At 46.5% G+C, this 24,226-nt stretch overlaps 1 protein-coding gene across 1 annotated transcript in view; it reads left to right on the forward strand.

Annotated features, from left to right (window-relative positions):
• Positions 1-7,785: 7,785 nt before the first annotated feature.
• The window catches only part of Srpk1 (SRSF protein kinase 1), a 34,378-nt gene continuing 17,937 nt past the window's right edge, over positions 7,786-24,226 (forward strand). The window contains exons 1-6 of the mRNA XM_085679868.2: positions 7,786-7,910; positions 8,276-8,336; positions 19,602-19,720; positions 21,356-21,464; positions 22,145-22,232; positions 23,035-23,122. Of these exons, the coding sequence (XP_085535994.1) occupies positions 7,898-7,910; positions 8,276-8,336; positions 19,602-19,720; positions 21,356-21,464; positions 22,145-22,232; positions 23,035-23,122 (478 nt within the window). The 5' untranslated portion in view covers positions 7,786-7,897. The remainder of the gene's footprint in view (positions 7,911-8,275; positions 8,337-19,601; positions 19,721-21,355; positions 21,465-22,144; positions 22,233-23,034; positions 23,123-24,226) is intronic.

The raw sequence follows: 24,226 nt of genomic DNA on the forward strand, positions 1-24,226 counted from the left end.
TCCTGGAAGAGCAGACACATTCTTGTATTTATTTATCAAGACAGGGTTTCTCTGTTTAGCTTTGGAGCCTTTCCTGGAACTTGCTCTGTAGATTCAGACTGTCCTTGAATCACAGAGATGTGCCTGCCTCTGCTTCCCCAGTGCTGGGCTCAATGGCCTGTCACCACCGCCGGGGGGGGGGGGGGGGGGGCAGCGACACACCCATTTATGATAATTGGCTTGATCGTGGCTTGGAGCCAGCTAAGGAAGCATGGCACAGAGTCGACCTGTTGTCTGCGGCCCACTCTGAGAGCGACGGAATTGTGATTCTGGGACTTGAGTGGAGTTCATGCCATGTTCATGGCACCCAAGAAGATAGGTAACAGTCTAGAACTTCGGAGAGCTGAGGGAACGGGCCATCAGAGCTGCATTCTGCCTGCCTATGAGTGACCATTTGCCAAACGGGCGTGCGGGAGCTTTCCGTCTTCCGGTTTCCGTGGTGCAGCAGTGAAGCTCTTCCCTGGCCAGCAACATTCCCAACCTAAAAAACCCCTAAGAGCTGGGCGTGGCCAGCTGGGATCACTGGGCCTCTTCAAGGCACTGAGGGGTACCACAGCTTGCAGCCTCCTCGCTCTCTTCTCTCTGTTGTTTCTGCCCATTCCTCTATTCCCATCCCCGGTCCACTCCATCTTCTCCTTCCTTCTAACCCTTAACCCACGCTCATCGTCCTTACCAACTTCGGGGTTTGATAGAACAGAGTGGAAGGGAGTTTGGTTCCAGGCAATTTCTGTGCTTGGTGTGTTCCAGCCTCACCTGCCGGGAGGACCCATGAGGTGCTCTGGGTGTAGCCACCTCCTAGACAGGCTGGACTGGCTAGTCTCCCCTTGGCCACTCTCTGCTCTCCTCCACCCTGCTGGGCCTGGAAGGTTGCCCTGGAGGACTTCATAACTAGAGTGCATCCCCTTCTAACTTCGGGTGGGTTTAGCAGTGGGAGCCACCGTCTGAGAGAATGCCAGGCGAAAGACACTGGGCAGATCAAAGGGCACAACTGTTATTGTTACTGGAGTTGTCAGAGCAGAGCCTGGGTTCTGGTAGCCCCAGAGAGACAGTCTCAGCCACCCCATCTCAACTGGCAACCAAAGAGTTAAATCAGGGAGAAGCATAGAAAGATTTCCTCATGGTGGCCACACTGAGATGAGAAAGAGGCCCCAGGACCCTCCAGTCCACCTTTGGGGTCCTGATGTGAGGTCACGAGGTATGCACAGCTAAGCAGACCTGGCCAAAGTGTTGCCCTGCCCACCACTGACCCAATGCTGTCTGAGCACCAGTTTATCTTCCTGCAAGGTGGCCTGAGAGTTGTCAGAACCATGAGAAAATGTCTTCCTGGGAGACAAGTTCCCCATAGCTGGTGCCAGGCTTCTTCAGCCTTTTATTTCTCTCAGAATTAGATTGCTGGGGGGAAATTCCAGTTTCTTAAGGACCTTTGTTTCAGTGATGTGATGGCCCAAGGGAGGGGCACAGAGTCATCCTCCCCCATCTCGACACACACCCACAGCCACTCACAGGTTTTCAGACAGCCCAAGTTGACCTCAAATATGCTGTGTAGCTGATAATAACCTTAAACTTCTAGTCCTCCCACCTCTACTACCTCCAAGTGCTAGGATTGCTGGTATGTGCCACCACACCAGAGCTTTGTGTACACTAGGAAAGTACCGGGCTTCATTCCCACAAGAGTGCATCTTTAGACTATCTTCACCCCTGCCGGGGTCGCTTTGTTATCAGGAGCCCTTTCTTACTACAACTCTGTTTTAGATTGAGATACGAGGAGGAACTAATCCCCTACCCGGGAAGGAAAGAGGCAGAGAGAGAGTCCCCTTCCTAGCACTCAGGAGGAACCAACCTGCACCCCACACCTTGAACTTCCAGAATTTCTGCTGCTGATACCATGACAGTGGCTTGTTCTAGTGACTCCAGAAGCTAACACAAACTCTCTCTGGCTCTGGAGATGAGTCCTTCCCTGTCTGGGTCTGGAGTGGAAATTCAGGTTGCTGCTGGGCCTTCGCTACCTCGGCATCTCTCATTGGCTCCCTTAACCCTATCCACACTTACATCCCTCCATTAATTTATCCTCTGTTACCCTTGTTCACAAAGATGGGGGCTGGAGAGATGGCTCAGTGGTTAAGATTGCTCTTCCAGAGAGAATCCGAGTTCAATTCCCAGCACCCACATGGCTGCTCACAACGGTCTGTAACTCCAAGATCTGACACCCTCACACAGACATGCATGCAGGCAAAACACCAATGCACATAAAATAAAATAAATAAATTAAACATACGCACATAAATACCATCACAAGGGCAAGAAAAGGTTCCTTTAGGATTCTCTGACTACACAAACAGCGGGACTTTTCTGACAGCAGAAAGCATCTGGTACAGCTTCGGTTTCTGTTGTTTATGCTATCCAGTAGGATTAAGGGATGCCAATAGGGGACTTGCCACTTTGGATGTAGTTTGGGTAGTGTAATATTTTTGTCACCCTCAAGATAAAAGAATGCCTGAGTTCTAGGACAGCCAGGACTACATAGAGAAACCCTGTATCAAACAAAACAAAACTAAAAGATAAAAGAATTTAAGTTGGACATGGTGGCTCTCACTTTTAATCTCAGCATTCAGTAGGCAGAGACAGGCAGAGCTATCACAGTTCAAGATCAATCACAGTTACTTATTAAGACTCTGTGTCAAAACAAAATAAGGAGAATGTAGCTGGGTACGTTGGCACACACTTATAATCTCAAGAAGCAGAGGCAGAAGGATTGCCTGGAATGTAAGGACAGCCTGGATGTCATGGCAGGACCCCATCTCAAAGGACCAATGATGATGACAAGGACAGAGAACGCTGGGCTTGAGGACACCTCAAGTATCCAGGCTTAGGTGACCGGATTTAGACACTGCCTCAGAGGTGTGTGGGGTGATCGCGAGAACAGCCTTTACAAGTATATTACTTGGAGAGGAATAGGATGGTTTTCAGAAATTAAATTTTGACACCGCCCATGAGCAGCCAAAAATATGATGGCTTTTGCTTTCTGAATAATTCTACTTTAAAAAGACTTGCAGAAAAACAGCTGGGGGAGGAGGCATGTGTATCTAAGAGGCAATGCATGCCCAAAAAAAAAAAAAGCCAGCCTCTACTCTTTAGGACAGTGTCTCAAATCGCACAGGCTAACCTTGAATTGGCTTTATGACCAAGGATAACCTTGAATGTCTGATCTCCTCGCCCCTACCTCCCCAGGGCTGGGCATGTACCACCTCATGCAATGCTGGGAATTGAACCCAGGGCATCCTGCTTACAGGCAAACACTTTATCTACTGAGACACAGCCCCAGCCCACAGCTACTTCCATAGAATGATTTCCAGAAGGGCAAAGTCCAGGCAACCTTCCTCAGCTGCTGCTGGGGAGTACAGGAGGATACGGAGGGCTATGTATAGTAAGTAAGAAGCAGAAAGCAGGAGGTGGTGGCGCACACCTTTAATCCCAGTACTCGGGATGTAGGGCAGAAGTGGGTGTATTTGTGAGTTCGTTTGAGGCCAGCCTGGTCTACAGAGTGAGTTACAGGACAGCCAGGGCTACACAGAGAAACCCTGCCTGGAAAGGAGAGAGAGAGACAGAGACAGAGACAGAGACAGAGACAGAGAGACAGAGAGAGACTTAGGATTGAAGGTGAAGGTACAAACATATGAACATGCGTCGAGATCTTAGATCTTAGAAATATTGTGGAGAACTGAATTATGCTGGGAGACTAGGGAAATACATGAGAAAAAACACCCCAAAAAAGTGGGGAGCGAGCAGATGACAAATCTTGAAAAATCAGTCCAGTGAGTTTTTATATGGGCACTAAATGAGATTCTCAATGGAGTTGTTGAATAAGTGTTATCAAGTCATCAAATTCTTAGAAGTGACGGACAGCAGAGGTGGCTGAGTCACTGCAACCTTGCTGATGGATCTGCAGTAAACAGTGTGTGTGTTCCTGAGGAGGCCAGAAGGTGTCAGAGCTCCTGGTGGTTTTGTGAGCTGCTTTGAGCTGCAGCTCCACAGGGTAATAGGAACCAAACTGGTCCTCCGCAAGAGCAGTCAGTGCCCTTAACCTCTGAGCCATTTCTCCAGCTCCTGGTCATCATTTCCCTAAACCACTCTAGGGGTTTGCATGGTCCGGGAAGCCAGGGTGATGTGGGAATGAAGAAATGAAAGACACATAAGGAAAGCTGAGAGCATGTGGGTTGTACTCACTGCCAGGCTACAGGAAACTCGAATGATTGTTTTGTACTGAACAAGGACTGGGCAGCTGGTCTCATGGGAGGTCTCTGCAAGGGAGCAGTCTCAGGCTATAAACAGCAGGGAAGAGGAAGCTGTGGTTCCAGGTGATACTATCTTGTGGCTTTCTGTTGTTGCAGACATGGTCAATCCTTAATAAACACTTGTCCTTTGAGTAACAGCAAGTCCACCGGCAGTAAATACTGGGGGAGTGTGTGTGTGTGTGTGTGTGTGTGTGTGTTGTGTGTGTGGTGCCTTTGCCATCCCTATGAGACCCACCTGAGGAAGGCACTGCCATTTCCATGGGGCTGAGGCATCTTCCGTGACTGTGCCCGTGTCAACAACACGGGGTCCCTGCTAGCGCAGTCCTCAGACTCTGAGACCGCAGGTACTTCCCGGCCCTGCTCTCTATCCTTGAGTCTCAGGTTAAAATAGAAAGCAGTTTTCATTGGCCAACAGGTGCTGGCCTCTTTCACAATAAACCCAGAAATGCCATCATTCAGGTTCTGTGCAGCCGACATAAGGGATCTGAATTTCCAATTTGGCAAACACAGTTCTCTAGCCCCGCCTATCTCATACCTGCAGTCATCCTCAGCCCCAGGGTCCACCCACAAGTTTCCAGCCTGGGCCTTTTTGCTCAATTGATTTTTCTCATTCAGGAATGCTTGACATCTTCTTCCCCACCTATGAAAACGCTACACCTCTCCCAACACCCACATCAAAAGTTGCCTCCTCCCTGGCTGGACTGATTTACCTGCTTTGCTCAGTGGGTTGTGCCTGGGCCCCCAGCGTGGCCTGTGCTTCTGGGGGTGCTCATCCTCCTTCTCTAACCAGTTGATTACTTGCCTGTTTTTCTCTCCTTCCCTTCTCCTTCTGTTTCCCCCTACTCTCCCTTCTTTTTGCACGTAGATGTGTGTGTGTGGTAGGCATCCATTCTTATGTGCTCCCATGTGTGTGCACAGCTCTGTGTGCTGCCTGTATATGTGTGCCTGTGCTTTGCATTCAGAAGTCTGAGGTTTTGCATTTGGTGTCTCCCTCATTTCTCTGCTTTATTAACTGAGACAGGGTCTCTCGTTGAAGCTAGAGCTTGCCAGCTTATTTAGCTAGACAGCTTACTCCAAGAGCCTTGTCTCCCACAGGCCACCATACCTATACAACAGTTACATGAGCCATTTCACCAGTCTAAGTCCCACTTCTTTTAGAGAAGGGTCTTTGAGCCCCTACCCTGTCCAGCTGGAGGACAGACTTACGCCCCATGGAAAGGCTTCAGTCAACAGTAGAGTTCACAGAGGACGGTAACCCCAAAGGTTATGCTACTTTGTGGCTTCTTGTTGTTTAAGCGTTTGGGGTTCTTTGGTTTTGCTTCCGAGACAGGGTCTCTCTCTGCAGCCCTGGCCGTCCTGGAACTCACTCCATTGACCAGGCTGGCCTCGAACTCATAGAGATCCACCTGCCCCTGCTTCCCAAGTGCTGGGATTGAAGGCATTTGCCACCATGGCCTGCTAGGTGTTTTTGTTGTTGTTGTTTATTTGTTTTTGTTTTTTAAAAGATTTATTTATTTATTTATCTATATGTTTATTTATTATGTATACAGTGTTCTGTCTGCAGGCTGGAAGAGAGCACCAGATTTCATTACAGATGGTTGTGAGCCACCCTGTGGTTGGTGGGAATTGAACTCAGGACTTTTCGAAGAACAGTCAGTGCTCTTAACCTCTGAGCCATCTCTCCAGCCCTCCTCCTTTTTTTAATGTATGTGCATTTGTGGGTTTGTGCACCTGAGTGCAGTTACCTGCATAAGCCAGGTGTCAGATACCCTTGCTGGAGTTACAGGTAAGCCACTGGATATGGGTGCTGAGGACCCAACTACAGCATCTGTTCGTTTTGAAACATGGTCTCAATTTGTAAGTCAGATTGGGGTAGAACTCACTGTATATAGCTCAGGGTAGCATGAAACTTGCAGCAATCCCCTTACTGGCACAGAACACTAACATCTGCTCTACCTAGTGACTTTGTAGCCATATTCTGGGCAAGTATACTCTCTGATGTTTGCACAAGGACCAAATCACCCTGGGCCACATCTCTCAGAATATTCTTTAAAATATGCATGGCTTTACAACAGAGGTTGGGAAACTAAGGCCCAAGCATGATTGAAAAACCATGCTCAAAAAAAGAGTTCAAAAGGAGACTTTTGTAACATAGAGAAAGTACATAAAATTCAAATTTCAGTGCCTATAAGTAAATCTTTATAGAAACACCCACAGCCTACATTTTAGAATATGGGGTCCAGAGAGCTTTATGACCCACTCTTCCACCCACTTCAGAAATACCTGCTGATCCTACTTGACAATAAGGGTTGCAATGACTCAATCACTAGGTTGAGACACCAAGATTCTGAGTATACATTCTTCATAATGTTTGTGTAATGCAGATAATAACCACCTTGGCCTGAAGTTGATATTCACGTCAAATAAGAGCATGCACTTAGCAAAGTATGAAAACACCCTATAAACCCTACGATGGAAAGGAGAAAATGGTGTTTTCACTTCACCCCTTCCTTTTAAAGCTTTCTCCTGAACTTCGAACTTCTTGGGAAAATTTACTTCTGAAGCTTTTGCTTTTATTTCTAAAAGCTATTACTTTCATTTATTTATGGGGGAAGAGGGTTGTTGCATGTGCCATGGCTCCTGTGCGCAGGCCGAAGACGACCTGTGGAACCTGGTCCTCTCCTTCCACCCTGCGGGTTCTGGGTTTGAACTCAGGTCGTCAAGCTTGGAGGTAGGCACCTTTATCTGCTGAGCCATCTTGCCCAGTTTTTATTGATTTGAAACAGGATCTCATTATACAGCCCTAGCTAGCCTGAAACATGCTATCTAGACCCAGCGGGGCCTCGAACTCACAGAGATCTACCTGAGCTGCGGGCCCAGATTTTCTTCTTCTTCTTCTTCTTCTTTTTTTTTTTCGAGATACGGTTTCTCTGTAGTTTTTGGTGCCTGTCCTGGAACTAGCTCTGTAGACCAGGCTGGCTTCGAACTCACAGAGATCCGCCTGCCTCTGCCTCCCAAGTGCTGGGATTAAAGGCGTGCACCACCACTGCCCGGCTTCCAGGTTTTATTCTTAAGGCATGATAGGAGCCACACGTTTCCTCCTTCCGGACTTTGTTCTGTGTGAATCCACGTACAAAGATATTATCCCATTTTCTTTAGTCTTAATTGGCCCTTACAAATAGCTCAGGAAGGACCTAGTCACGTTTGGTTAATCCGTTTTGCAGGCTGGGAAACTGAGACTATTCCCGACTGATTGCGGGGCTCCGACCTTTCTCAGGAAGCAAGAACTTCTCAACACTCCGCGCTTTCCAGCCTGGCCACTAAAACCAGACCCATACTCTGGACTCCCTACTCGAGCCTCTCTAGTCCACTGCAGCCCTCCCTGGAGCAGGTGGTAGGCTTCGTGCCCCCTGCGCACGCGCGCGCCGTCGTGCGTGGGCGTGGCCGGGCGGGCCTGGAGGCGGGGCTTGCGCGCGCCGGGAGGAAGAGCTAGGATTTGGGCCGCGGCGGGAGCCCGAGTCGCCGTCACTCGAGTGCGCAGGCGCCTGGCGGTTACCGGTCTCGCCATGGAGCGGAAAGGTGAGCTGCGGAGCGGCCTCCGCCACGAGGAACGACTGCGGTCCCCGAATGGGCGCCGGGCGCCTCTCCTCGCTGCTTGTCGCGGCCCTCAGAAGCCGCTTCGCCCTAGCCGTTCGCCCCTCGGTCGCGGCGTCCCCGGGCGTCCGCCGGTCCCCGCCCCTCGCTCCGCAGCCCCCAGGCTGGGGTGGCGAGGCCTCATGGCCGGCCCGAGCCCCTGCGGGCGCACCGAGCCTGGCATTCGCCGTGCACCGCGGGCAGCCGGCCCCGCGCTCGGTCCGCAGCCGCAGGCCCTTCCGCCCCGCGTTCTCGCGCCATCCCCCACCTCCCTCTTCCATCGGCCCTTCACCCATCCTTCTCTCCCGCAGTGCTCGCGCTCCAGGCCCGAAAGAAAAGGACCAAGGCCAAGAAGGACAAAGCCCAAAGAAAGTGAGTCTCGTACCCCAACATCCCGCCCTTAGCGTCTCCTCGGGGACCTCCTCCCGAGTTGCGCGCCTCGGACGTACACGGAGTCCGGGCGGCTCCCCCAGTTCCACCCCGCCACATGGCTTCTGGGCTGCTGGGTGAGTCGCTCAGCGGGAACCATGTGGAAGGGAGCTGGGTCGCCGGGCCTACTGGAAAGGACCGGAGCTTGCCCGGAACCGCTCCTCAACTCCACCGAGGAAGCCCAAGTGTGGGCCCGCGGCCGGAGCTGGTAATCATTACCTGCCTGTTTGTGAACTCTGCTCGCACTCCTTCCTGGATCCGCAGCGTCTTGACTTGCCTCCTGTGTCTGTCTGCACGCCAGGCCGTCGGGAAATTGTTGAATGAATTTTCCCTGTTTACTCTTGGTCTTTCCAACCACACGCTCTCTTGGGTAGAGGAGGGCGGCGGGAACACCCTCCCCACACACACACACACACACACATACCCGTTTAGTCTACATCCTAAGTCTGCTGCATCGCTGTCCTCAGCGTGCAGCATGCGGAATAACCATGTTGTGTACTGCTGGCGGGCGAGTATCAGGTCTTCAGCCGAATGGAGTTAGCGCAGCAATGTTGGAGTCTAATTACAGCTGCCGGTTGGGTGATTCTGGCTTGTTGGACCGAGTGCCACGCTTGTCCGACCTGATGCGTGATAATAGTGGTTTAGTGGTGGTGCAAAAAAGAGGGCACGCCTGATAGAAACCCGCCGGGTGGAGGGCTTCAGCAAATCTTGGTTTAGCATTGGCTGACCTGGAACTCGCTGTGTAGACCAGGCTGGCCTGGAACTCAGAGACCTGTCTAGCTCTTCTTCGAGAGTGCTGGGATTAAATGTTTGCAACACCAAGCCAGGCAAGCGAGTTTAGAGTTCAACATTAAGAACGCTCTTGTAACTGGGCGGTGGTGGCACAAGACTTTAATCCCAGCACTCAGAGGAGTTAGAGGCAGGTGGATCTCTTGAGTTCGAGGCCAGCCTGGTCTACAGAACTAATTCCAGGACAGCTAACACAACAAACTGTGTCTTGAAAAAGCCCAAAATAAAAACACTCTTGTGCTAACATTTAGTTGCTAAAGCTCCTTGAGGTCGTTTTACAAAGTTCTCTACCTAGCTCTTGATTTCAGGCACATTATTTTCTGTGGCTTTGCCCTTAATCTGATGTTTTGTGTCAAGCACCATCCAGCTGGGGCTGGGCTGGTGTAACAGAATTAGAGTTCTCTGGGTCACCTTGCTGAATGACAGTTCCAGATTTGGGTAGATTGGGTGTGTTGTTTTTGGGAAGGCAGTGCAATGGCTTCTTTGAGTAGGACTAGAGTGATGAGTGACTATCACCTCTTGCTCCATTTTCTGTTGTGTGTCTTAGGAAATGTTTTTGTTTTGTAAGCACTTGACCAAGGTGTGGGCAGATGGGAGAGTTCTTAGGTTCTTGTGTTGATTATATAGGGATTGTCCAGAACTATGTTTTGTCTTTTTTAAAGACAAAATTTCTCAGTGTAACAGTCCTAGCTGTCCTGGATCTCAATTTGTAGACCAGGCTGGCCTTGAATTTACAAAGATCTGCCTGTTCCTTGCTTGTTGGGGAATCTGTGTGAACGTGTTTTATAATGTGTTTTCAGATGGCAGGAGGAAATAATTTTTTTGTTTGTTTTTGTTTTTCAAAACAGGCATTTTTTGTTTGTTTGTTTCTGTTTTTTCGAGACGGGGTTTCTCTGTGTTGCTTTGGAGCCTGTCCTGGAATTCTCACTCTGTAGACTAGGCTGGCCTTGAACTCAAGGGATCCTCCTGCCTCTCACTCTGTAGACTAGGCTGGCCTTGAACTCAAAGGGATCCTCCTGCCTCTGCCTCTCCAGTGCTGGGATTAAAGGCATGTGCCACGTGCTAGGTTGAAAAGGATTTTGAATCAAGAGTTTCACTATGTATTCTAAGCTGGTCTTGAACTTGTAGTGATCCTCCTGCCTCAGTCTCCAGAATCATAGGATTACTGATCTTGTGCCATCGTGCCCTGGTGCCTAATCACCCATTTGGTTTGTTTTTAGATGTTTTATCTTCCAGGCCACCTGTCCTGTGTAAGACATAGAATTTTATTTTAACGTTAGGGTGGATCAAGCTGTCATTTGGTAGGTAAATGTGTGGATGGTCATATACTTAACAGGTATCAATCCTTCAGATTGTCTAGGTTGGGCATGCAGTGTATGTATATAGACATTTACTTAGTGTCCTGTGCCGAAGTGTGAATGTGTAGCCCAGAGGCCAGCTTTTAGAAGTTGATCCTCTCCTTCCCCATGCAGGTTCCAGGGGTTGAACGTGGGTCATCAGGCCTTGCTGTACCCACTGAGCCTTCTCACCCGCTCTGCATGTCCCTGCTTTCAAAAGCAGTACTAAGCTACTCTATGCTCACTACTGCAGGTGACTTGGAGTTGTCCATATTCATAATTATCTCTTTGTAGCCCTTCTGTACTATCGCGGAATAAAGATCTAGCAGTTATTTTACTGGATGTAACCCAAGTAGTTGAAATGTCTGATTAACTTGTTTAGAGTCCTGTGTCAGAAGCCCCACCTGGCCCAGGTAACTGGACCCTGTTTCTGACTGCATTCCTGACGCCTTGGCTGTTCTATAACTGTAAGCTGTTGGGAAGGCCTGCCATAGTTTGGTCTTCTGAATAAGGCAGATTTGATTTTGAGTTCTGATTGCAGGCTGACCTTGGACAAAGTTAGTCTTACAAATACCTTTATGACCAGTAGCTCAGCCATAGTGAAAGGAGGTCAGGCCTGACCAGTACAAAAAGCAGTCATTCACGGGTACAGACTTAGAGTGTTCTCAAGTGCACCGTTTAATACGGGCATGATGTGGTACCAAAGGAATGGATTGCCCAGGTGCTGTGTGGGTCCTGTAAAACTCAGGCATTTGGAGCAATACACCATACATGGAGCTGATGGCCAGGGCAGGGCTCCTACCTCCAGAGCAGTCCCTGCAGATCCTTCGGGTCTTTGTGCGGAAAGGTTATGGGAATAAACTTGTCTTATTGGGACAGTCGCTTCTTCACCCTGCTTCTTTGTTTGGGCTTACTTTCTCTTTTCTTTTTGTTTAAAAGTTTATTTATTATGTATACAGTGTTCTGCCTGCATGTATACCTGTGCGGCAGAAGGGGACATTAGATCTCATTATAGATGGTTGTGAGCCACCATGTGGTTGATGGGAATTGAACTCAGGACCCTGGAAGAGCAACCAGTGCTCTTAACCTCTGAGCCATCTCTTCAGCCCTGGATTTTCTTTTGTTCTTTTGTTCTCTCTCTCTCTTTTCTCCCTTCCCTCCCTTCCTTCCTTCCTTTTTAAAAATTCCCTAAGGGTCAGTCAGGGTCTCGGTCTATCTATGTCTCTGTCCTATCTCTCTCGCTCTCTCTCGCCCTGGCTGTCCTGGAATTCACTGTATAGATGAGCTCACATAGATCGGGATCGGCCTGCTTCTGTGCTGGGACCAAAGTCGTGTGCCACATGCCCGGCTAGACATTCTCTATTTGTTGGCATTAACTAGTTGGGTAGTGATGGCTTTTGCTTTAAGGTAGTTTGCAGATTTACCTCTTTAGAGGTCTGGAGAGTTAGGACTGGATCTGACATGCTCTGTAGCCAATGCCTTGGTGTCTGGGGGCAAATAAGGTAGAGCCTGAGGGGAAGAGCTTGTCAGTGAACCTGGGGTTACCTCTGAGAAGCATGGTGTGCCTTTTCCTGTGAGCGCTAGATTCCAGTGTGTGCAGCAGGGTGTGTGTGTACACGCGCGCGCGCGCGCACACACACACACACACACACACAGCAGGGCTTGCTCGCACACTTTTCTCTGTTTGCCATAAGCTTTTAGGCCCAGTAGTAGTTCATTGCTTTTCAATGGTTTGGAGCCCAGGAGCCAGAGTGGGTTTCACACCTATGTCATTACTTGGCTTAGGAGGTGGAGTCGTGACAGTTTTCCCTGTGCTTGCAGTTGAATAGCCTTTTAGGTGCAGTGCAGACCTGGCCGTATGATTGAGCTGGGGAAATGCTTATGCTCATTCCATTACTCTAAGTTGGGAAGGAGATACTGTTATCTGTTTTCCATAAATGTAAATTGTTACATTGAAAATTATAAGGGAGGCTGTGTAAGCAGAGCCAGTCTGTATGACCCTTGGAACTTAGTTCTCTGTCACTTCATGCAGTGTGCATGTCCCATCTGGTATTTTTTAAGGTTGGCTTTCTTCACCATGTTTTAGATGTGTTTTCATATTGAGACACAAGGAACAGCCTCTCTGAGTGTTTCGGTAAATGGGCTACCCTAGTTTACTGCCTATTGACAGACATAAATTGTATTTATCTATATACTTATTTGTGGTTTTTCTGAGACAGGGTTTCTCTATGTAGTCCTCGCTGTCCTGGACTCTGTAGATCAGGCTGGCCTCAAACTCAGATCTGCCTGCCTCTGCCTTTCAAGTACTGAAATTAAAAGCATGTGCTACTACCACCCACCAACAAACAAAAACTTTATAAGACTCCCAAATGGAATCTTTGGTCATACTTTACCCCAGTTAACTTCCTGAGTAGTTTTTGTAGCATTAATAGACTCATTGTTGACTCCTTTTAGTTTCTGGCTGAATTTGCAGATTAGGTAAATGACTAGGATGGGTGTGTATCATTGCCATTATTATAGATAGTTCCTTCGAATCATCTTAGATTTTAGTTCATGTTATCCATGTGTTCTCTCTGCAAAAGTTTTATTTAGCCAGATTAGCTCATGTCACCCCTGGCCACTCTAGAGTCCTTGTTTGCCTCTCTTGTGCTACAGCACTGAGGGAGAATGAGGGCCTCAAGTGAAAGCCTCAGCAGTTAAAACGCTGGTTCCTCTCCACCTAGATTCAGTTCCCAGCACCCATATCAGGTCTGCAACTTCAGTTTTGTGAGACATGGCGCTATCCCCTAGCCTCCTGGGATACCAGGCATGCATGTGATACACATACATACATCCAGGCAAAACACCCATACACATAAACAAAATGAAATTTGAAAATAGTAAGAGATTACTAAGTATGAAAATCCCATAGTGTGCTAGGTGCTCAGGCAGAAAGATGAAGGTTGGGGGTGCAGATAGGAGGAGCCGCATTAATCGGGTGGTGGAGGTGCATTGAGACAGTGGCCTGCAGAACAACAGGGGACAGTGCTTCTGGAGTCCCAGGCTCGGACAGTAGTCCACAAGAGCAGTACTTGGGTCTTTTCCAGACCTGGCACAGTCTGCAGGGCATCTTGTTTAGCTTTCCTTTGCCCTCTTACCCTGTAGTAAAGATTGAGCCCAGGGCTTGTGCATACTAGGCACGTGCTGTACTACTGATGATGGTTGAGACAGGGTTTCTCTTTAGCTTTAGTGCCTGTCCCGGAACTATCTCTTGTAGACCAAGCTGGCCTCGAACTCAGATCTACCTGCCTCTGACTCCCTAGTGCTGGGTTTAAAGGCCTACACCACCACTGCCCCACCTGTACTACTGATTTTTATACTGGATTACAGACCCTTTCCTTTTTAAAGATTTTTGTTTGTTTTGTTTTTTGTTTTTTGAGACATTGTAGCCTTGGCTATCAATGTGAGGCAGAAACTCAGATCTGTCTGCCTCTGCCTCCCCCAGTGCTGGGATTGAAGGTGTGTGCCACCATCATCTGGCCATTGTTTTGCATTGAGCTGTTTATAAACTGTATGTCCTTTGTCATGTGGAATATTTGTATTTCTCACCTTCTTACAGGCTTTTTGGACTTGATGTGTTTTAACACAATTTTTTTCCACTTTTCCTAATTTTTTCCCCAATTTTTCCACTAATTCTTCTGAAATTTTTAGTGTTAATGTTAAAATTTAAGTTTGTGCTTTTCAAATTGCATCTCAAGAGCTTTTGTCAGAAATATTTTCTCCCTTAGCAGGTTTATATGTATTTTTCTCTCATGGGTGTTTCTATTGTGTGATTGGGTTTCCCAACCCAGATTATGCAAAAATTTAAACCCCAGATTTAGTTAAAATGTTAAAATAACTGTGGGGTGCTTGCAGATTCTCCTGTAAAAATGAGGCAGAAGGAGGTGGATCTGAGTTTGAGACCAGTCTGGTCTACAGAAGAGAGTTCTAGGACAGCGGGGGGATACATAGAGAAATCCTGTCTCAAAACAAACAGGGGAAGCAAAGAAAGGTGATGAGCTAGGATCTAGATTTTGTAGAAGAGCTGGCAGGTTACCACCCACCTGCTTCCGATGCTGTGTTAAATGTGGGTGCTCCTGTTGTGAAAGGAGCGACAGGCCTCTTCCCGCAGCCCGACTCCCAGCCACCTGGCTAGCTAGCTTATACCCCAAAATAACAACTCAGAAATTGTATTCATTTAAACACTGCCTGACCCATTAGCTCTAGCCTCTTACTGGCTAACTCTTACATCTTGATTAACCCATATCTAGTAATCTGTGTATCACCACAGGGTTGTGGCTTCCCGGGAAGATTCTAACCTACGTCCATCTCAGGCCGGAGCTTCATGGCGTCCGCCCTACTCCTTTTTTTCTCCCAGAATTCTGTTCTGTCTACTCCACCTGTCTAAGCTGCTGTCCTGTCAAAGGCCAAGGCAGTCTCTTTATTTGACCAATGAAAGTAACACATAGACAGAAGACCCACCTACATCATGCTCCTGTCTGTAGATTACAAGGTTCGGAAGACACCGGTGCATGCCAGGCCAGCACTGAACTGGAGGAGCACTGATCTCTTCTGGTCCTCTTCCTTTCTTTCACTTTTGCCTTTTGTGACATTTCTTATTCTTGTTGTATCGAACTAATAGTCATGATTCCCTTTACCTCTGAATCACCTGGCCTGATAGTCGGGTTGGTTGTTTAACTGTGTAACTCAAAAGGTTGTCCCTTTTGTTTTTATAATACAAGAGTCTCCAGGTAAGAGTTTCTCCTCTTTTTGCCATTTATTTTATGTGTATGCGTGTTTTCCCTGCATTGTATCTGTGTATCATGTGCAAGCAATGCCCTTGGAGGCCTGAAGTCGGGACCAGATACCCTGGAACTGGAGTTACAGATGTTTGTGAGCAACCATGTGGGTACAGGAAATCAAACCCAGGTCTTCTGCAAGAGCAGCCAGTGCTCTAACCACTGACCCATCTTTCCATCTCCAGTTTCTAAGCTTGTAGCTTACCTTTTGAGACTTGAGTGAAATCATTTCTTAACTTCAAAGCATAGCATCTCCAAATTAGCTCCCCTGTCTGAATGTCAGTTTACTTAGTTTTGTGTTATTCAGGGTAAAGTACGGTGCTTCCTTACTTAAATGTCACGATGCTATTAAAACAGTGTGAACATTCTCTCTTCACCCCTCCGCTTCCTCCTGTAGCCCTTCTCAGCCTCCATACCCTGAGAACATGGGTTTTCTGGAGAGTAGGGCCTTGATGGGGCCCTGCAGTTTGCAGGTGGAACTCGGTGGCTTTAGATAGATGAGCTTCTTTGTTGCATTCGTGGGAGATACGTGCGGTGAAGACACACTCTTCTCCGCTTCTGGCTGCATTTCCAGTGTCCAGTACGTGCCTGGCACACCTGTACACACACTCCCTTTCCTGTTTTCCTACACACATTGCTAGAGGTTGTGTTTGAAATCTGCCTGAATATGAGATTCTCGTTTTCTCCGAAATTCAGTGAGGGGATCATTTCTGCTTGCTTTTTTTGTTTTGTTTTGTTTTTTACAGGGGAGGCCACTGTGAACAGAACTTTGTTTTGTTTTGTTTGTTTGTTGTATTTTGAAATGGTGTCATGAATCCCAGACTGCCTTGAAAATTACATGTGACTGTCATGCTGTTTTTATGCGGTGTTGGGGATGGAACCCAGCCGGGACTATGAACATGCTAAGTAAGCATGTTAGTGACTGGGCCACATCCTCAGCCCAACTAGAACTTCATAAAGTAGGACTTACCCAAAGTCATGGAGCTGTGATACACCAGGACCTTATGCGGTGCTCCCCTCCTGTGGCTGCTCTGTAGCTGTGCATTTTAACAAATCCACTCTTTGTAGAGCCATTGTGAACTGCTGTCCCTGGGAAACTGGTTGGGACAAAGGCCCAACGGATGAACTTGGATCAAAGAATGATGGGCCTTATACTCTGGGACACAGAGGCAGGCAGGCTCTGAGTTTGAGATTATCCTGGTCTAAATGGTAAATTCCAGACCAGTGAGGGCTACCTAGTGAGACTCTTTTTTTTTTTTTTTATGTATACAATATTCTGTCTACTTGTAAGCCTGCAGGCCAGAAGAGGGCACCAGACCTCATTACAGGTGGTTGTGAGCCACCATGTGGTTGCTGGGAATTGAACTCAGGACCTTTGTTAGAGCAGGCAATGCTCTTAACCTCTGAGCCATCTCTCCAGCCCCATGAGACTCTGTTTTAATAAAAGTGGCAGAGCAACTGAAGAAGAAAGAAAAGTGCCTTGGGTACAGGATGAAATTCTGATTAAGTTTCAAACAGCGTATGCCTTACATTCTCCATTTATTTAAGAGTTGACGCTCACCTATATAACCACAATAATACAGTATTAATTCGTCTAAATCTTAACATTGCCTATTGTCTACAAGTCCATTACAGAAAGATCATAAAACATTCAGCACCTGGGCTTTGGCGTTCCTGTAATCCTGAGGCAGGAGGATTATCGAGAATTTCAGGCTTAGCTCTCTTTTATCAGGAGACAACTATGGGACTGTAGATCAATACATTTGATTCTTAGCCTGTTAGTCAAGCATGACGCTAAAATAAGGATTTCAGACATCACTGAAGAGTGCGGGTGAGACGAGGGAGTGGGAGTGACAGCGGCAGGGTGCACGCTAACCCTGGACAGGTTTATCATGGAACTTGAAGGTTAACAATAGGATTTTTTTTTCCTTATAAACGATCCACTCTGAACATGGAGGCCTTCAGAGTAAGACTCCGTCTTCACCTGTATTGTTTGTGGGGGGACGGACACAATTTGGACTTGACATTGCTGTGTGATTTTACATTGAGTATTGAATCATTTAGTTTGTAAAAATGATTTATTTTTATTTTATGTGAATTGCTGTTTTGCTTGTGTGGGAGTGTCAGATCCCCTGGAACTAGAGTTACAGACAGTTGTGAGCTGACATGTGGGTGCTGGGAATTGAACCTGGGTTCTCCGGGCTTACAGAGCCATCTATCTCTCCAGCCCTGAGTCTTGACTCCTTTAACCGACAGTGGAACTTTGCTCAATTTTGTAAGTCAAAGCTTTTTTGTGGGAGGTACTTTGGTCATTTCAATGGTTCTTGTAGGACTCAACATTCTACTCTTTTTAGGTCTGCTTTTTTGAACTGATCTTTAACCATTTTTTAAAAATTACAATTTTAGTTATTGTTATCTGAGTTGTAGGAGGTAGCAATGTGTGGTATCCACTTTATTCTGGATTCTTGTGTGCGAAACCACAGACAGCCCTGGAACTCACTCTGTAGACCAGGCTGGCCTCGAACTCAGAGATCTGCCTGCCTTTGCCTCCGAGTACTGTGATTAAAGGCATGCGCCACCGCCCCCCCCCAGCATTTAAATCTTTGTTTGTTTGTTTGTTTGTTTGTTTGTTTGTTTTTGAGATTTATTATGCATGCAGTGTTCTGTCTTGTGTATGTCTGCCCGCCAGAAGAGGGTGCCAGATCCCATGGGTGGTTGTGAGCCACCATGTTACTGTTGGAAATTGAACTCAGGACCTCTGAAGGAGCAGCCAGTGCTCTCTCTTAACCTCTGAGCCATCTCTCCTGCCCCTTATAAGTTATCACAGTTTACTTTTTCCAGTTATGCCAGCAAGGTTAGAGTTGCTTGTTGTCTAGCCTGACCTGAGTTTAATCCTTGCACCCATATGCCTACTGCTGCATGTTGTCTTTTGACACACATAGGCATGTGTGTGCATGCCTGAACCCTTCTGTACAAAGTAAATGTAAAATTTAAAAAGTGAGTCTGTTCATTACTTGAAAGACATTTTTCACTAACAATGAACATTCATGAGTTTTATATCTGTGTGCCCTGGAGGACAGAAACCTACCAAGAAGTATGTTTGGACTGACCATCAGAACCTAAATTACTAACGATGCCCACCAGGATATTTGTGTCTCAATACCATGTAACTGGTTTTGTGTTAAACTTTATTTCCTGTTAGCATCTTTTAAGGGGGAAAAAAAAGAAGCCCCAGTGTAATCAAAGCAGTTTATTGAGCAGCAAGCAAGTCAATATTTTTAAAAGGATAATTAATTTTTTTTCCTGCAGCTATTAAAAGTAATGCTAAGTTGATGCAGTATTTTAATATAGTTGTTATAGGCACTCAGGATGCTGGGACAGGAATATGGCTTGATCCCAGAAGTTTGAAGCCAGCCTAGTACAGTGAGACTCCCAGCAAAAGAACAGTGTTTTCCATGTTGTCTGGCTGGAAGCCTTCTGTAGCAAGCAGCTGGAGGTGTAAGGTCCTGTACACAGAAAAATGTGGTCTCTTCTCTAGCCCATCAGATAAGTCACACATTTTGAACCTTTTGGAAAATGATCTGCTATGTGACACTAAGTTACGTAGAGTAAGGGGCATCACAGCACAGAGTCAGTAAATTTTTTTCTGTTTCGTGTATTTTTGCAAAGACGGAAAGTTTTGACTCTTTTCTAGTATAACTTTAGAAAATAATTCTCATAAAATATTCAAAAGACAAAACATCTTTCTGTTCAGTAGTTCAGAAGCAGGCTAAATAGAATGCCAAAATAAATAGTGTCCTACCTAAGGGAAACCCCGTGGTGACCCAGGAGACTACATAGAGATAGGCGAAGAAAAGCAGGAAACAAATTTGTTTCTGGAGTTTGTAAAATATTTATAGGTAAAGCAAGCCACAGAATGAAGAAAATCTAGTGGTTTTCTCAGTGATGTTTGAATATTAATACTTTATTTCATTTCCCAGCTCTTCCTTAGTCATTATAGACCTGCTAACCATCTATTTTCTGAGGCCTCCTTTGATATGGGGTAGGGTGGGTAGTGACACCTCTTAAGGTCCTCTCTGCTGTCTAATAGGATTTTTTTTTTTTCAAGACAGGGTTTCTCTGTATAGTTCTAGCTGTCCTGGAACTAGACCAGGCTGGCTGCGAACTCACAGAGATCTGCCTGCCCCTGTCTCCTGAGTGCTGGGATTAAAGGTGTGCACCACCACTGCCCGACTTCGGAGTTAACATGTTATGTCATTTCTCAGACCTGAAACTCAGCACCGAGGCTCTGCACCCCACTCCGAGAGCGACATCCCAGAGCAAGAGGAGGAGATCCTGGGGTCTGACGATGATGAGCAGGAGGACCCCAATGACTACTGTAAAGGTGTGCGTGTAAGGTGTTGGGCTGTGCTCCTCGCGGTGCCTCCTTGTCACTGCCAGCACTGTTCTGATGCTGCCCGCTTGCTCTGTCTCTGTTTTTGAAAGATGCATAAAGTAGTGTTGACTCTTAGTTTTATATATAGTTTAAATAATTACTATTATGTGCATTAATGTTCTGCCTGCATGTTTGGGTTGTGGGTGCCATATCTCCTGGAACTGGAGTTGCAGACAGTTGTGAGCTTCCACGTGGGTGTTGAGAATTGAATCCAGGTCTTCTGGAAGGACAGCCTGTGCTCTTTAACTTTGTTGGCAGTGCTAAGGTCACACTAGGGTCAGAATTATTAGTCAGGTGCCCCCTGCACTCAGCCCTTTTAAAAAATTTTCCAGGCCAGGCAGTGGTGGTGCACTCTCTTAATCCCAGCATTTGGGAAGCAGAGACAGGCGGATCCATGAGTTCAAGGCCAGCCTGGTTTACAGAGCAAGTTCCAGGACAGCCAGGGCTATGTGGAGAGATCCTGTCTCTAAAGATGGATGGATGGATATGAGAGAAAGAGAGAGAGAGAGAGATTGAGATAGAGATTGATAGATTGATAGATTGATTTAGAAAAGAAAACTCTTTTCCTCTGAGAGTGACAGTTCATGTTTCCCTCTGACAGTTTCAGAGAGTGGCACACCAGTACTAGAGCTGGCTCTGGAACCCAGTCTGGCCTGTGTGTGCTGTGATTGTAGGTGTACACCCCTATTTTCTGAGGCCTCCTTTGATATGGGGTGGGGTGGGTAGTGACACCTCTTAAGGTCCTCTCTGCTGTCTAGTAGGATTTTTTTTTTTCAAGACTGGGCTGACATACAGAGTTCTTAAAAATACCATGATGTAATCCTTTTTCTCGTGGTGATGGCGGCTGAGTGTAGCTGGGCAATCAGATCCAGCTGTGCTCTTACTCCTGGTGCAGCTTCCCAGGATCCTTACAGTAGATGCTGAGAGGATCTACTTTGCCGGCTACGAGACCTTGGACTTTTTCCCAACAAGCACAGAGAAGTGTTGACACGTGCATCTAAGACATCTTTTCTGTTTGTTTCTTTCTTTCTGTTTTGTTTTTTTGGAGGTTTTGGTAAGGGGATAGAGCTGGGTCTCATTGTGTGGCTGGCCTGGAACTTACCATGTTGGCCTATATTTAGAAGAACAGATCTTACTGTTTTCTGGTTTGTTTGTGTGTGGGTATTTTCAGTTAAATTAATAGTGGTGACTGGAACTCAGTTCATAGACCAGTCTGGCGTCAGACTCACAGAGATCCGTCTATCTCTGCTTCCCAAGTGCTGGGATTAAAGGTGTGTGCCACCACTGCTTGACTTATTCTTTCTTTTAACAATTTTTGAGGTGACCAATATAGTAGATTGGTTTGTTTTATAGTAGATCTTTGGGCTTTTGAGGGACCAGCAGTATTGTGGGCTGTGAGCACAGGCTGAGGTAATGCAGATTATCATAGGGTCAGTTTCCTCGCAGCGAGGTGAGTGACACTGGTGGGTGTGACTGAAGATAGGTGGGTCATGGCAGACTTCAGTAAATGGTGTGTGGCGCAGACAGGATGCAAGTATGCGAGTTCCTCATCCTGGTTCCTCTCCCCCTCCCCGTTTCTTTCAGGAGGTTATCACCTTGTGAAAATTGGAGATCTGTTTAACGGGAGATACCACGTGATCCGGAAGCTGGGCTGGGGACACTTTTCAACAGTGTGGTTATCATGGGATATTCTGTAAGTTTGCGTGGCTCTGGGAAGGATTGAGATAAACCTTTGTTTTGTCTGACATCCAAGAGGTGATCTCGGTCTGTCTCTAGGTTGCATCCCTTTTTTAAGTTTCCTTTTTTATAGATAAATAATTAGCATCTGTCTGCTGATTACACATAGTGGGTTTCATTGTGGCACAGGTTGCTACAGAAGCACAGTGAGCTTGTCAGTGGCCAGCCCTCTGCCTTCCCGTTACGAAGAGTCAGTCACGCTGCCTCTCCATCCCAGAGGCAAGAGACTGACTAAGTTAGTGAGTAAAGCGGTGGCACTGCCAGGTTCAAGACTGTACGCACATTTAATGCTGTACAATAGAAATTCATCATTGTCTTCTCACTGGAGTAGAGTTAATATCCAGGTAATTAGGCCAACCAGTGCAAAATTATTTTACTATAACGTCTTAACTGTGTGATGAAGGATTTTAGCTGTCCGCATAATCAGAAGGTAGACGTTAACTAGAGAAGATGTTAGGTATCTGAGATTACCTGGCACGCCTTCTGTTAGCTCAGTCTGACCGGTTTGTGCCACTACTAGGTGCATGATAATCTTCATTTTCTCAGTCACCACTAAATCTTAGCTATAAAGATAAAAGATGGATAATCTAATAATTTAGTCTGAATTGTTTTCTTTGTTCTTTTTTTTTTTTTTAGGGGAAAGAAGTTTGTGGCAATGAAAGTAGTTAAAAGTGCTGAACATTACACAGAGACAGCACTAGATGAAATCCGACTGCTGAAATCAGTAAGTGTGAGGTCTCAGTGTGGCATGGAGTCTGTGCCCGGTCTCAGCATCACATAGACAAGGGTTACTGCAGACTCAGTGCTCCTTGGGGCCACAGAGGAAGATGAAGGATTTGTTCCCTGCGTGTTGTAGGGATTGATAGATTCCGTGGTTAGATTCGTCTTACAAGTACTACCCCAGTGTTGCCAGTAAGCAGAATTTTATACACAGCACTGCCATGAGAGGCTTTCACACCCCTGGTCAAAGGAAAAGTTACTTGAGTTTGTAATGCCTATTGTATATTATAAAGACATGGCTGCCTGATGTGGTGATGCCTTTAGACCCAGCGTTTGGGAGGCAGAGACATGCCGATCTCTGAGTTCACAGCCAGCCGAGGATGCATAGTAAGACTGTCGAAAGAGACACCACCTAGAGCAGAGGTCTCAGCCTGCGACACTGCCACCCTTTAATACAGTTCCTCATGCTGGGTGACCCCCAAACATTCAGTTGTTTCTGTTACTACTTCACAGCTGTGATTTGCTACTATTAGGAATCATAATATAAATATTGTTAGAGATATAAGTTTGACAAAGGGGCCACGACCCACAGCTCAATAACCCCTGACCGACCCAGAACAAATACAGTATCTTTGATTGGGTTTATACCTGGAAACACACGTTTATCTTACCGGAAGCCTTTCTTGTCCTTTTTTGGTGAGCTGGGGTAACAGCAGTGTGTAGTGAGGCTCAGCCAGCCTGCTCCTTCCTGTTGACTGACCACTGTATTGCTTCACTTGTGCTAATACGACTTCTTTCCAATCCAGGTTCGCAATTCAGACCCAAACGATCCAAATGGAGAAATGGTTGTTCAACTACTAGATGACTTTAAAATATCAGGTGTTAATGGAACACGTATCCTTTAAGAACTCAATTTGTTTTTTTCCTTTTCAGTTTTATTATTTTTTAAACTATGTATGGGTGTGTTACCTGTTTGTGTGTGTGTGTGCACCACATGTGTGCAGTGCCTGCAGAAACCAGGTAACGTGGAACTTGAGTTCCAGACAGTTGTAAGTTGCCATGTTGGTGATGGACATTGAACCCAGGTCCTCCGCAAGAGCATCAAGTGCTCCCAATCACTGAGCCACCTCTCCATCCCTTAGTTTTTGTTTTTTAAATGTATTTATTATGTATACAGTGCTCTGCCTGTATGTCTGCCTGCACGCCAGAAGAGGGCACCAGGTCTCATTACAGATGGTTGTGTGCCACCATGTGGTTACTTGGAGTTGAACTTGGGGTCTCTGGAAGAACAACAGCCAATGCTCTTACCCTCTGAGGCATCTCTCCAGCCCTCAGCCCTCAGTTTATTTATCTTTAATCCCCAGTTCCCTATGGTGGAAAGAACTGACTCCTCTGAGTTCTCTTCTGACCTCATATGTATGTTTGTGTCGTAAAATATGCTCAGAAGTCAGTTCTTTTTCCTGTGTGTGTGTGCGCGCATGTGTGCATGTGCATGCCAGAAAATAACATTCTCTTTCCAGCATGAGTTCTGGGGCTGGAACTCAAGATAATCAGGCTTGATCAGCAAACACTCAGACCCACCGAATCATCTTACCACCCCAAGAACTTACTTTTAATTAATAATGAAATAATTCATTACCGAAGAAAGATGTGCACTCAGCATCTGTGTTTAAGGTAAACAATAATAGCATCCTTTTCTTGATTGTGGGCATCAAGGCACACATATGGGTTATGTCTATTTGTTCTGCATCTTCTTTGGAATACTACTCACTCATTCCCCTTTGCAAAGAACATCAAGATCTAAAAATAGTAAGTAGCTTTGTGGATTAAGGGAAGTATTTTTTAAAAATAAATAAATAAAAGACGAGGACTTACCATGTAGCCCAGGCTGACTTTGATCTCACTATGTAGTCTAGGCTAGTCTCAAATGAAAATTTTTCTGCTTCCCAAGGGTTGGGGTCACAGACCATTATGCCTGGCCATCATGTAATTTTTTTC

This window comes from Myodes glareolus, chromosome 18, assembly GCF_982192425.1.
Source record: "Myodes glareolus chromosome 18, mMyoGla1.1, whole genome shotgun sequence".
Lineage (NCBI taxonomy): Eukaryota > Metazoa > Chordata > Mammalia > Rodentia > Cricetidae > Myodes > Myodes glareolus.